We start from the raw sequence: 13,249 nt of genomic DNA, 5'->3' as shown, positions 1-13,249 counted from the left end.
TGATAAATGGGAAAGAATCTTAAGGGTAAAAAAGTAGAACTGAGTGACCAACATTACTGAATTTTTGCACAATTTACATTAAAAACTGTTAAAGTACCAATGAGATCTAAATGTTAATCCTGCAATAAGTCAGAGGCAAAATTAAAGAGAAAGTGCAATGAAATAAAAATTAAAGCAATGCATAAAAGTTCTGATTCTTTTTTCAACATACTCAATCTCTAAACCAATACTATAACCAAATTTTTACATAATACTCTGAACTAAAGTTAACTCAAAATTATACCTGTGTGTGTATCCATATATAATCTATGTATAGTGTTGAACATGGTTTTAGTATCAACTGATAATTGTCATATATAGCAAATGTAAATTACTTTACAAGATCCCAAGTTAATAAAATAAATAATCATAGTGCTTAGTTAAGCAAATCATTCTATTCTCTATCATTCTGGAGAAATGCAAATTTACCACAGATTATGCTGTAAAACTGTATGAATAAAATTTTCCTTAAGCAAATACATAATCCCAAATACATACTCCAATTAAGGCTAAGTCTTAATTTATTGTAAATTTTTAAATCTGCAACAATCAATGTTAGTCTGTGAGACAGTAGGCCAAGTTAGTTTAGAAAACAAGCATAGCTAACAGTGTAACTGCTATGTAACAGTGTAACTTTCTAATGAGCTGTTTGTGACTATCAATCAGCTAAATAAATAGAATAAAATTCAAAGAACAGATTAATGGTTCTAGATTCCAAATAAATCTTAAAAAGGTATACTACCAGTCAGAAGGCTTTCCAAGTGTATTTGAAATTAATCCTCAAGGTCATTATGAAAGATAGCAAATCTATGCAAACTAAAGGCACTATTTCAAACTTTTTTATTTATTTGTTTTTAAGTTTATTGGTTTATTTTGAGACAGACAGACAGAGAGACAGAGACAGCACGCATGCACAAGCAGGGAAGGGACAGACAGGGGGAGAGAGAGAATCCCAAGCAGGCTCTATGCTGTCAGCACAGAGCCAGATGTGGGGCTCAAACTCACCAACAGCGAGATCATGACCTGAGCTGAAACCAAGAGTCAGATGCTTAACCGACTGAGCCACCCAGGCAACATTCTCATTTTTATTCTTGGCAGGTTAAAAAAATATATTATGATCCAGGGGCTTCTGGGTGGCTCAGCCAGTTAAGCATCTGATTCTGGATTTTGGCTCAGGTCATGATCTCACAGTTTGTGAGTTCAAGCCCCATATCGGGCTCTTTGCTGACGGTGCAGAACCTGCTTGGGATTCTTGCTCTGTGCCTCTCCCGCAGTCATGCTCACACACTCTCAAAAAAAAAAAAAAAAAAAAAATCTGGATATACGTGTGTGTGTGTGTGTGTGTGTGTGTGTGTGTGTGTGTATATACATATATCCAGAGCTATGGCCTTTAGAAATGTCAAAACAACAAATGCAACCATTTCAGAGTACTATAACCTAAACAATTTTAATGATATACAGTAAGAATTCCTTTTCATGTTTTCAATGTTTACAACTAAAAGCTCACCACTCTAAACAACTAAACTACGCATAATCTTCCTTTTTTGATGGGGAAAATTTATACTTAAAGACTCCAATGAATTACTCCTGGATAACCAAATACAAATATATATGAAATCTCAAATTAGATAAATACTAAAAGAAAATGTAATGTAGAAGAAGAAAAAGATTTGAATATTTCAAACCTTCACCTTAGCATTGTTGTTAAACAGCGAGAAAGGACCAAGTATGCATCTACTTGTATGAGAAATGCTGAATGTTTGTAGGTCAACAGCAGTTTCCAAAAGTCTCCACACAAAGCACTATGGATATAATAATTATTGCATGAGCAAACTCAGTGTCTTTGGTTTGGCAGGCCATGATAAATCAGGAAGAATATTGAAGATTTTTCTGGGGGGTGATAAACTAGAAAGGGGCTCCATTTTTATACTATACATGGAGTCAATCTGAATTATGCCAATCACTACACCAATCATTAAAACTGCTGTTTTGTAATTACAATCCTCAGTGATTACAATAATTCAAGAGGATGAAATAGTTGTTTAAAAATTTCAAGGACAAAAGACAGATTACTTTTATGTAACATCCCTAATCTTGGTTTCCTTTTTTCCCTGCAAAGCAGTTACTGAATCACAAGTACTGCTCCAACAAGACTTTATATTTAAAAATATAGGTAAAGGAATAGGTATGTTCGTTAGATAAAATTAGTATTTTTCTCCCTATTACTCGGTTTTCTCATCAAACTAAAGCCCAGAGTTTACAAATAATGTTAATTTTCTCTCCTACAAAACAATGTTAAATATAGTCCTTTTAATCTATTAAAAAATTAACAATCTTCTGAGTTTCAATGAGACACATAAGAAAAATGATTTATAGTTAACTGTTATAAACACATAAAAATGGGATTCATAGAAGTATTACAATACCAAAGTTACAAAAGACATTGTAAGGACTGAGGAAAAAAAACACATTCTAAATTTTCATCATTCCCAATTATATATTCAGTGCTTTCATGACTACTCAGGTTAAAAGACCAAGAGATCACAAGAATATGTCTGCAATCCAAAAACACTGACAATTTACACTAAGCCCAATTTCTACCAAAAGAAAATAAAACCCTTAAGTGTATATATATTAGTTCTTGCCCTTTCTGATCTGTAATCTTTTTGTTAATGAATGAATGAATGAATGAATAAATAAAGTAAGTTTATTTAGGTGTTTTTCTTTTTTAGGGCCTATATAAATTTTGGACAACCATGATGCAGTTAATTGGAGCTCAAAGAAACAAATTAAAAATACAGCTTTTGAAGACACTGCTGTGCCCCCCCCCCCAAAAAAAAAGAGAGAGAAAGAGAGAGAGACAGAAGAGATAGAACAAGGAGAACACAGAAAAACTCATTACCAAGTTAGCAGAGAATATTGACTTATAGCTATTTAGTACTATCTGTGTTGGTGAGTCATCAGCTTAAATCAATACATATATGAAAAACTCAGTAGTGAACAGAAGTGGTCCTTTGTATTAGGCATTGTTCTAGAGTTAAGTGACAACAAACTAGTTCTCTTAACAGAAGGACTTTAAAGAGGCATAACTGGTTTCAAATAAATTTTTAAGTAGAAATAAATCCCAAATGCACAATGGTTCAAAATGTCTATAAGGGTCCCCAGACAGTTTGAATTTAGAATTCTTTATAGGAAAATATAACTTTATCTTCTTCCAAATGTTATCACTATCCTGTGAAAAAATATGATTATTCATGGGATGAGCACTGGATGTTATATATGTGATGAATCACTAAATTCTATTCCTGAAATCATTATTACACTGTATGTTAATTAACCTGGATTTCAATTAAAATAAATAAAAATGATAATTTTTTTTAAATGTGCTTAGTCAATTCAGTAATGCTATGAGATATGGTAAGAATGATTCTAATTTTTTTTTTCTAGGTTTATCTATTTTGAGAGAGACAGAGAATGGGGGGAAGGGAAGAGAGAGAGAGAGAGAGAAGGAGACTGAATTCCAAGCAGGCTCCGCCCTGTTAGCGCAGAGCCCAACACAGGGCTCAACCTCACTGAACTGTGAGATCATGACCTGAGTGGAACCAAGAGTCCTACGCGTAACCGACTGAACCACCTGGGTGCTCCTGGAATGATTCTAAATAAAAAGGACCAGGGAAAGCTTTTTGGAAGCAAGGAATCCACATTGCACCTTAAAGGATGGGTGGACCCTTGTTAGGCAAATGGAGGAAAGGCATTCCAGTCACAGGGAAATGACTCAAGCAAAAGCAAGGAGGTAGGAATGCACAGAATGTGTGCCCAGGACAAGCACACTGCATTAGGAGTAGGAAAAGACAAGTCTAAGAAGGTACTAAAGTGTACCTCATGATCTCACAGTTTCCTGAGTTCAAGCCCTGCATCAGGCTCTGTGCTGACAGCTCAGAGTCTGGCACCTGCTTCAGACTTTGTGTGTGTGTGTGTGTGTGTGTGTGTCTGTTTCTCTCTCTCTGCCCCCCCCCCCCTCAAAAATAAACAAACATTAAAGTATTAGGGGCTGTGAATATATATGTGGCCTTGTATTTAACCCTGTAATTTTTTCAACGAAGGAATAACAAAGTTGGGTCTGTGTCAGTAAGATAAACTGGCAGCAATGCATACGGTAGAACATGGAGAAAGAAGACAGATACTTCAAAAAATTCTAGAAGCGGGGCACCTGGATGGCTCAGTCGGTTGAACATCCAACTTCAGCTCAGGTCATGATCTCATGGTTCCTGAGTTCAAACCCTGCTTCAGGCCACAGCTGTCAGCTCAGAGCCTGCTTCAGATCCTCTGATCTCTCTCTCTCTGCCCCTCTCCCACCCATACCCTCTCTCTCAGAAATGAATAAACATTAAAAAAAAAAAAAAAATTCCAGGAGTACCTGGGTGGCTCAGTCAGTTTAGCATCCAACTCTTGGTTTCAGCTCAGGTCAAGATGCCACGGTGAGTTCGAGCACCTCATAGGGCTCTCTGTGCTGACAGCAGGGAGGCTGCTTGGGACTCTCTCCCCTTCTCTCTTTGCCCCTCCCCTGATTGCTCTTTCTCTCAAAATAAAATAAATAAACTTTAAAGAAAAGTTTTGGAATAATTCCAGAAGCAACTATTGAATAGGAAATTTTCTCTTGTCATCTCACAACAAACACCAAGCAAATTGCTTTGCACATAATTGATGGTCAACAAACTTTTGATTTCTTGCCTGTGAAGAAGAACTATGAAGTGGCAAAGAATCCTAGAATAGTGAGAAAACTGGGCCTTAACACATATCTGCTCCACAGTAAAGAGTAAATTCATATTCATGTAAATACCTCAGAAAAGTTTTACTCAATTTTTTACTGTCTTTAATTTTTTTTTTTTCAACATTTATTTATTTTTGGGACAGAGAGAGACAGAGCATGAATGGGGGAGGGGCAGAGAGAGAGGGAGACACAGAATCGGAAACAGGCTCCAGGCTCTGAGCCATCAGCCCAGAGCCTGACGCGGGGCTCGAACTCACGGACCGCGAGATCGTGACCTGGCTGAAGTCGGACGCTTAACCGACTGCGCCACCCAGGCGCCCCTTTACTGTCTTTATAAAATAGATGATTAAAGGATATTGAAAGTGTTACATGATTTAAAAGGTCCTAAAAGGAAGACAGTTGTCCTAAAAGGAGGACTGAAATATTTCTGCATGGTTACCAACACATAACACCTAAAGGCATCTTAAAAGTGAATTATGTCCCTACAAATGGAATCCAGAGATCTGGAGGAGATTTAAACAATCGCACAAAAGCAACACAGCGAGGGCTCTGGGATCAGGCCACAGTTTGAATCCTAGCACAGTGACTTATTAGTTACGTGATAGTGAGCTAGTTAAACTCTTAGAGTTCGTTTGGGCATAATGACACTTATCCAACATGTGTTGTGATGATGAGAGATAGGATTTATAAAGTACCTAACCCAGTGCCTGGCTCTGGTACTTAACAAAAGTATAAAGTATAGTAGCAATAATGATAGATGTCATTTTTTTAAATGTCTACTATTAGACTAATCTAAATCCGCATCAGGTTTTTGAATTCCAGAAAATTACCAAATTTTACTGTTTGGGTAAATCTCAGACATATTCTATGCTTAAGTACAAGGCCATTTACAAAATCACTATAGGCTATCTTCGTTGTAATTAGCCTAGCACCAAGTCTGGAATTTATATTAAAATATAATATTTGTAACACTTCATGCCTGACTTAATAACATTAGAAAATACAGCTAAACTGCTGATCTAGCCAAAGCAGATTTGGGGGGAAATGATTCTACAGCAATATCGTACAACTTTTTACTTTGTATCTGCTCCACTGCTTATATTATAAATAACAGCCTAAAGAAAGAGCTTGCCCGAATGAATCCACGGTAAGGTGTAAAGCAGAGGAGGTCCGAGACTGTCCCCGTCCCGAGCCCTCATTCTTCTCACACCCGCCCGGGTCAACCAACAGCGACCGTCCTTTGTTTAGAAGGAGGCAGCAGAAAAACCAACTAAAGCTGTTTCTCCAACAGGGACAACCCTAGCAAAAGTGGTTTTTATCTGAGGTAATCACAGCGGTGGTTATCAGACCGGAAATCTTCGCGCACCCTCCTAAAGTGGCAGCCTGAAAATTCAGCTGGGTTGGTACATTAACCCCACACACACACCACGAGAGCTTCCAACACAAGCCGGCAGAAAGGAAAGCCAAGGACCTACTCCGCTTAACTCTGTGGCAGGCTTAAATTATGCATGAAGGCAAATAAAATTGCCACCCTTACTCGTTTTCTTGAGCAGAGTTCAAATGCTACCTAGTTAACACGTCTAACTAGTTACCATTTAAACAAGGAAAGTATAGATTTTCCACTTTTTACTCTTCGTAGGTTTTTTATAGATTTTCGGTAAGGGCTTTCTCAACATTCTCTACTTGCGAAAACTTTCCGCAGCAACTACCAATGTCTACGGTAATTCGACAAGTCTGTGCCCAGAATTCGCGAACTGAAAACGAAGGAGACGCAGGTGTCCGACAAACACTGCCGGCTTCAGTCGGCAAGCGCAAGACTACAAGTGAATGCTGTCTGCCTCGGGTTAATTCCACAGGCGTTCGGGGTTTTAAGCTACTGTTTGTTACACTCAGAATGCGTGAGGAGTCGCTGTACCCTATCATCCTTTTTATTTTAAAAAGGGAACAAAGCTCTTAAACTTGAAAAAACTTAAAAAATCTCTCAACAAGAAAGCACCTCGCACATCAGCCAGCTACTCCCCATCCCGTTTCTGGTTTCTTCACTCGGGTCCCTGGCAGCGCCTGTCCCCGCCGACCACCTCGAACAAAGCGGACGGCCCGGGGACCCCGGACCCTGAACCCACCGCCTACCCCACGGTGCCGCACACACCCGACCCTCCCCGTCAGTTCCCTCCGCGAGGCGCCCTCAGACGCCTCAGAACTCACCTCCCGCGGGCCGGCGAGTCCCGGGAGCGCGGCGGACGCCACTGAGCTGCGGCGGCGGCCGCCTGGGGCGAAGGACGGGTGGCTGTGGCCCCTCCCCCAGGCGAGTCCGCGCGCCGCGGGCGCCTCACCAGGCAGGGGCACCGCGGCAGGCAGGCGCGCGGCCCCAGCCCCAGCTCGCTGCGGGTCACGTGAGCCAGAGCTCCTACGGCTCTCCTCGCCCCCCTCGCCTCCTTCCCCTGTCCAGGGGTCCCGCAACACCGCCCGGCCTCCGCCGCTCCCTCCTCTGCGCCTGCGCCCCAGCTCGTCTCTCCCATTCAAACCGACAACGCCCCGCGTCTTTCGGACCCGCCAATGGCCGGCGTGGGGGAGGAGGGGCGGGGCGGGCGACTGCGTTTTTGCCTCTGGGGTCCCGGACGGGCTTGCGGGAGGGGACCTGGGCTGAGGGAGACTTTGGGGGGCTTGGCCCCCTGCCGCTCCGGGGCCTATCCTCAACCGTCAAGTTGAAACTGCACTATTATTTCTTCTTCAGACGCTAAAGGGTGGAGCGATAAATATCTCCCAGCAAAATGTTCAGAGAGGGTGGGCGCCGAGAACTAATGCGATCTGCGCTTAAAGCTCCGACGGCCTGGAGAATGAGTTTCCCAAGCGGCATATGCGGGATATTTAAGAAAAAAGAGGGCTCTGTGACAGGAACAGAGGGACCCGTGTCAAAGTCGAACAAGGCAGCCTCAGTTCTTGCGGGCCTGTCACAATTCTGGCGTTTCCATCTGTTAGGAAAGCAAACTTGTGTTGACTGCAGAGTTGCCGGTTCCCAGGAAAACTGGGTGGCAGTCTATTCAGTTTCAGGCCAATGCATTCCAAACACACTGGGAAGAGTAGTTTTATTTCCGTGCACCTCCTCTCCACGTCAAGTTTAACCAAAAAACTGGTCTCAGTTTTTCACAAAAATAGCAAGTCTCTCTGGGCTGAAGAATCAGATGAATTTAATTAGATTATTTCTCAACTATTTCTCCACCAAAATGAAATTTACATGTTTCTGCAGGCTTAAAGAGGTGTTAGAGAAATCCCCACTTTCAGTATCTCTCTAAATGATGGCCATAACCAGTGATCCAAGCAGCATTTCTCTTGCTGGGAATGTATTGCTGCAAATTGGTTAAAATAACAGCCTTGGCATCAGACTAGACCTGGATTCGAGTTCCATCTCTGCCAATTATAGGCTGATTGACCTTAAACGAGTTCCTTATCCTTCTTTAGCGTTAGTTTCCTCAGCTGTAAAACACGGGAAAGAAATCCTATTGTAATATAAGGGTGGTTGTGATGCTTCAGTGAGGTAAGTTTTGTTAAGGAGTTAACATAGTGTCTGACTGCTTAATATATGGTACTTATTATCGACAACTACCTTTAATATCAGGTACTTATAAATAACAACTGAATTAGATGGCTGTAACATTTCAGAGGTAGGTATTATAATACCATCTTACTCATAAATTCTTTTTTGGGTGTTGATAGGAAAACCACAAAGGAAGTGCCTTATGTCAAATTCAACATGTCCAAAAATAAATCATTATTTCCCGCCTGCAGATCTTCTCTTACACATAAGACTTTCTATCGCTGGTATTAGTTATCTCCATCTTACTCAAGTTAAATTAGTTTTTAAATTATCTTTTAAAAGGCATAACTCAGATTATGTCACTCTCCTATTTGAAACTTTTAGTTTTCATTTAGATTACATTCATTTTAATTTCTCATTTGATTTAAAATAAAATCTAAATTCCCTATCAGGGCCCACAAAGCTCTCAGTCATCTTGCCCTACTCACCTCTCTCCTCTCCTGTATGTCTCTCTCCTAGCTTACTTCCCTCCAAATACACAGGTCATTCCTCCATCCCTAGAATACACTTGAACTTAGCCAAAAGGCCGAGAAGCGATTCTCCATCCCTAGAATAGACCAAGCCTCAGGGTTCTCTCAGGCCCTTCTCCCCGGCAGTTGCCCCTGCCAAGATTTTTCCCCTCCGGCCCTTTAAATAGCTGGCTACTTTTCAGCCCTCAGCTTTCAGCTTATTCATTACAGTATTTAGCAAGTATTTATTAAGTTTCTGCTATGTGTCAGGAACTGTTCTAGGTGCTGGGAATATAGTAATGAGCAAGACCAAGCACAGCCCCTGCTTTCATGGAGCTCAATAAAAATAATGAGAAAAATATCAGGTTGTGACAGGTACCAAGCAGAGAATTCAAAATAGGGTGATGTGAGAATGAGTGACTGAAAGACTGCATTGAGGGTCAAGGTAGAAAGAAAGTCCACTTTGGGAAGATGGTATTCAAATCAAGACTTTAATTATAAGGAGCCAACTTTCAAGTAAAGCTCAGGGAAGAGAATATTAGGGAGAGGGAACAGCTAATGCAAAGCGCTGTTAGGGCAAGCTTTGTCTGGGAAACTGGAAAAAGACCACTATGGCTTAAATGAAGGTGAGGTAGAGAAGAACATACAAAGTGAAGTCACACCAGATCATGTAGACCTCTGTAAGCCAGGATAATGAGTTTGGGTTTTATTTTCCAAATGTTATAATAGCCAGAGGACGATTTTAAACTTGAGAACAACTTCATTTGTTTATATTTTTAAAGGAGTACTTTGAAACAAAACCAGAATCTCAGACATTCTGTAAGACAGCCCAGACTCTTCATAAACATCATTGTCATGAAAAACAAACCAATCAAAAAAAGGTACATGAATCTTTATGGAGTCCTAAGTCAGAGAGGGAGGGAGAGAAAGAAAAAGAGAGGGAGAGAGATACACATTTTATTTTTCAGTAAACATTGAATCCAGATGGATATCTTCTCTTTATTGAATAAGCCAACAGAAAACATTTCATCACAGGGTTTATGAAATCCCCCACAAAATAAAGGAGAGGGAACCTCTTTCTGAATATTCAGATGGAGAATAAAGTCTGAAACAACTTACTGCAGAAGTACAAGAACATTCCAGGGAACATCTGCATAACGGGATGCAGGAAGACCTGGCATAAATAAGAGAGACACACATTTTAGAAGCAATTGGGGAAATTTGAATGTAGATAATATATTACATAGTATTAGAGATTTACTGTTAATTTTCCTAGAGGTGACATGGAATTATGGTTACATAGGAGAATTTTTTTTTTTACTTTTAGGAAATGCAAGCTGAAATACTCAAGGATAAAAAAACCATCACTTCTGCAACTTATATTCAAATGGTTCATCACTTCTGCACCTTATATTCAAATGGTTCAGCAAAAGACAGAGAAAGGAGAGAAATATAAACTAAATATTAGCAATTAGATCTAGGTGAAGACATATCTCTTATTCTTGTACTATACTATTCATGTATTATTCTTTTACATTTGCTAGAAATTTAGAATATTTCAGAATAAAAAGTAGTGAAGAAAATCACTCTGTAGACTTCCATGTCTGACAGTAGTAAAGCAGATTCCCTGTTCAACTCTCCCACTGAAAACAACTAAAACAACTTAAAATGCTTTTAAATATTTTTTAAAAAATAGAAAATTTATTAATGAACCAGCATTCGGATTAGGATTACTCAGAAGCTAGGAACTAGTAAAATAGATTAGCAGAGGAACTTGAGTTTTAGTTGTCATGGTCTCATGAAGCATGGAAAAAGGAGACAAAGGTCAAATCCTACCAAGATGAGGAATCCAATGAGAGACTCCACACATAGGTCAGGATCCCCTAGATCTTTTCTTACTGTCTTTTACCAGAAGACAACAAAAGAAAATTACCTGTAATCATCCTTAGTATAGAATGAAAGAGGAAATATCTCCTCTGAGATTTTTTCTTTTTTAAACCAAAGGCAATAATCTGCTCTACCTGGCTTTGTCTGAAACTCAAGCACATAATTTAAAGTGGTTTCAGGTTGGTGGTGCCTCCAGCCAGCTGGCAAAGGTAAACCAAATCACCTCTAGAGAAAACCAACTGCTATAGACTGAATATTTGTGTCTCCCCCAAATTTTATGCTTAAACTTAATTCCCAATGTAGCAGTATTTGGAGATAGGGTCTTTGATTACGTCATGAGGGTGGAGCACTCATGAATGAGATTAGTGCCCTTATTAAAAAAAAAAAAGACCCTAAAAGCAGCCTCTTCCACAGGGAGAAATGACAGTGCTCTGAGAACCAAGAAATGGGCCCTCACCAGACACAATCTGCTGGCACCTTGACTTTAGACTTCCCAGCTTCCAGAACTGTGAGGAATAAATGTTTTGTTTAAGCAACCCAATTTATGGTATTTTGTCAGCTCAAATGGACTAAGACACCAACTTAATCCAGACCCAAAAAATTTACACAGAGAAAGTTCCAAGAATTATTCTTAAACAAGAATTAACAGGGAAAGACAACGGAATCAAACTCTTAAAGACATTGAAATTGGAATTACCAGTCATAGATTATAAATATGTTTAATATATTTAAAGCAATAAAAGATTGAAAATATAAATAAAGAGCAAAGTTCTGCCAAAAATGAATAGGCAGACTTAAAAAAGAATTCAAGGGGTGCCTGGGTGGCTCAGTCATCTAAGCATCTGACTTCGGCTCAGGTCATGATCTCACGGTTTGTGAGTTCGAGTCCTGTGTCAGGATCTTTGCTGACAGCTCAGAGCCTGGAGTCTGCTTCGGATTCTGTGTCTCCCTCTCTCTGTGCCCCTCCCCCACTCAAGCTCTGTCTCTCTGTCTCTCAAAGATAAATAAATGTTAAAAGAAATTTTTTTTAAAGAAGTAAAAAAAAAAACCCTTCTAGACTTAACAACAACAAAAAAAAAGACATAATAATTAGAATTTAAAAGTCAATGGGCAGGTTTAACAGTGATCAGACATGCTGAAGAGAAAATTAGCAAATTGGAAGCTAGAACCAAATTCATTTTTTCATGTAAAAGAAAAACATGGAAGATAGAGGGAGCTCTAACGTGTCTAATTGAAATTCTAAAATAAGAAAAATGGACAATACTTTAGGCAATATTTTAAAAAGAAAAAAAGAGGGGCGCCTGGGTGGCTCAGTCGGTTGAGCGTCCGACTTCAGCCCAGGTCATGATCTCACAGTCCGTGGGTTCGAGCCCCGCATCGGGCTCTGTGCTGACAGCTCAGAGCCCGGAGCCTGTTTCAGATTCTGTGTCTCCCTCTCTCTCTGCCCCTCCCCTGTTCATGCTCTGTCTCTCTCTGTCTCAAAAATAAATAAACATTAAAAAAAATTTTTTTTAAAAAGAAAAAAAAAGAAAAAAGATATTTACACATAAGATAATGAAAATGCAGAGCACCAAAAACAAGTAACTTTACAAGCTCTACAAGAGAAAGGGCTGACTACCTCCAATGAAACAACACTTAGCTGATAGGTGAGTTTGCAACTGTAAAAAATATAAGCTAAAAGAATGTGCTGAGAGAAAATGACTGTCAACCTAGAATTATTTAACCAGTGGAAATATCATCTAAAAAGGAGAGTGAAAGAAAGGCATTTTTAGATGAACAAAAAGTTATTTTGCCATCACAGGCCCTCACTAATGGAACTTATAAAGGTTCTGCTTCAAGAAGAAGGAAAATGATCTTAGATGGATAAAGATGCAGGAAAAGAGTGATAATCACAGTAAGTGGTAAATATGTGAATAAATATAAACCACTATTAACCAATGTCATTGCTCTTTCTTTGTAAATTCACTCATTCATCTGTTCAATAACACATATGTTTAAATACCTACTATGTGCCAAACACTATTCTGGGTGCTAGGGACATAGTGGGGTTTTTACTGCATTTCCACATCTCTTGAAAACCCCTCTGGTGTTGACACTGCTGACATTGACACTTCTTGACCATTTTCCAATGCCTTGGAGAAGAGAGAGAGCAATGAGAGTGTGCATAGCCTTACAACATGCAAGGTTGTTAGGATAGCCCAAGCTTAATGTCTTCTTTTTGTTTTGTTTTGTTTTGTTTTGTTTTGTTTTGTTTTGTTTTGGGTTTAAGGTAAAGCTAGGGTGGCTGGACTCTCCTCTGAGTTATAAAAGAACCAAGTCGAGGCAAATTTGAATAATCAAGGAGAAAACACTTTTTCTTCCCTTTCCAACAAAGTCTATCAGAGTGTAAGAGTGCTTCCTTAATTAAAACCAAGTCAGAATATTAGGTATAGGGGTTCCTCAACAAAGATGTGGACTTGGTAGCTCTCTACCTTTTGGAATAAAAGAGGGGGGAAATGAGAGGGAAAG

General features: G+C 39.5%; 1 protein-coding gene across 4 annotated transcripts in view; it reads right to left on the bottom strand.

The window, feature by feature from the left end:
- Positions 1–7,344, bottom strand: part of GPSM2 (G protein signaling modulator 2) — a 48,763-nt gene extending 41,419 nt beyond the window's left edge. For 3 of the 4 annotated variants that reach the window (XR_015254949.1, XM_086717734.1, XM_086717735.1), the window contains exon 1: positions 7,016–7,344. Coding sequence is in view for 2 of the 4 variants with exons in the window: in XM_086717734.1 (XP_086573860.1) it covers positions 7,016–7,329 (314 nt within the window). In the remaining 2 variants the exon portion in view is untranslated. The remainder of the gene's footprint in view (positions 1–7,015) is intronic. The other variant, XM_025934921.2, reaches the window with a different exon arrangement.
- Positions 7,345–13,249: the final 5,905 nt, after the last annotated feature.

The sequence above is a fragment of the Puma concolor genome, chromosome C1, assembly GCF_028749965.1.
Source record: "Puma concolor isolate L17-30 chromosome C1, mPumCon1.1.hap2, whole genome shotgun sequence".
Taxonomy (NCBI): Eukaryota; Metazoa; Chordata; class Mammalia; order Carnivora; family Felidae; genus Puma; species Puma concolor.
Note: the sequence above shows the minus strand (reverse complement) of the source record. Positions and strands in the feature narration are given on the sequence as shown.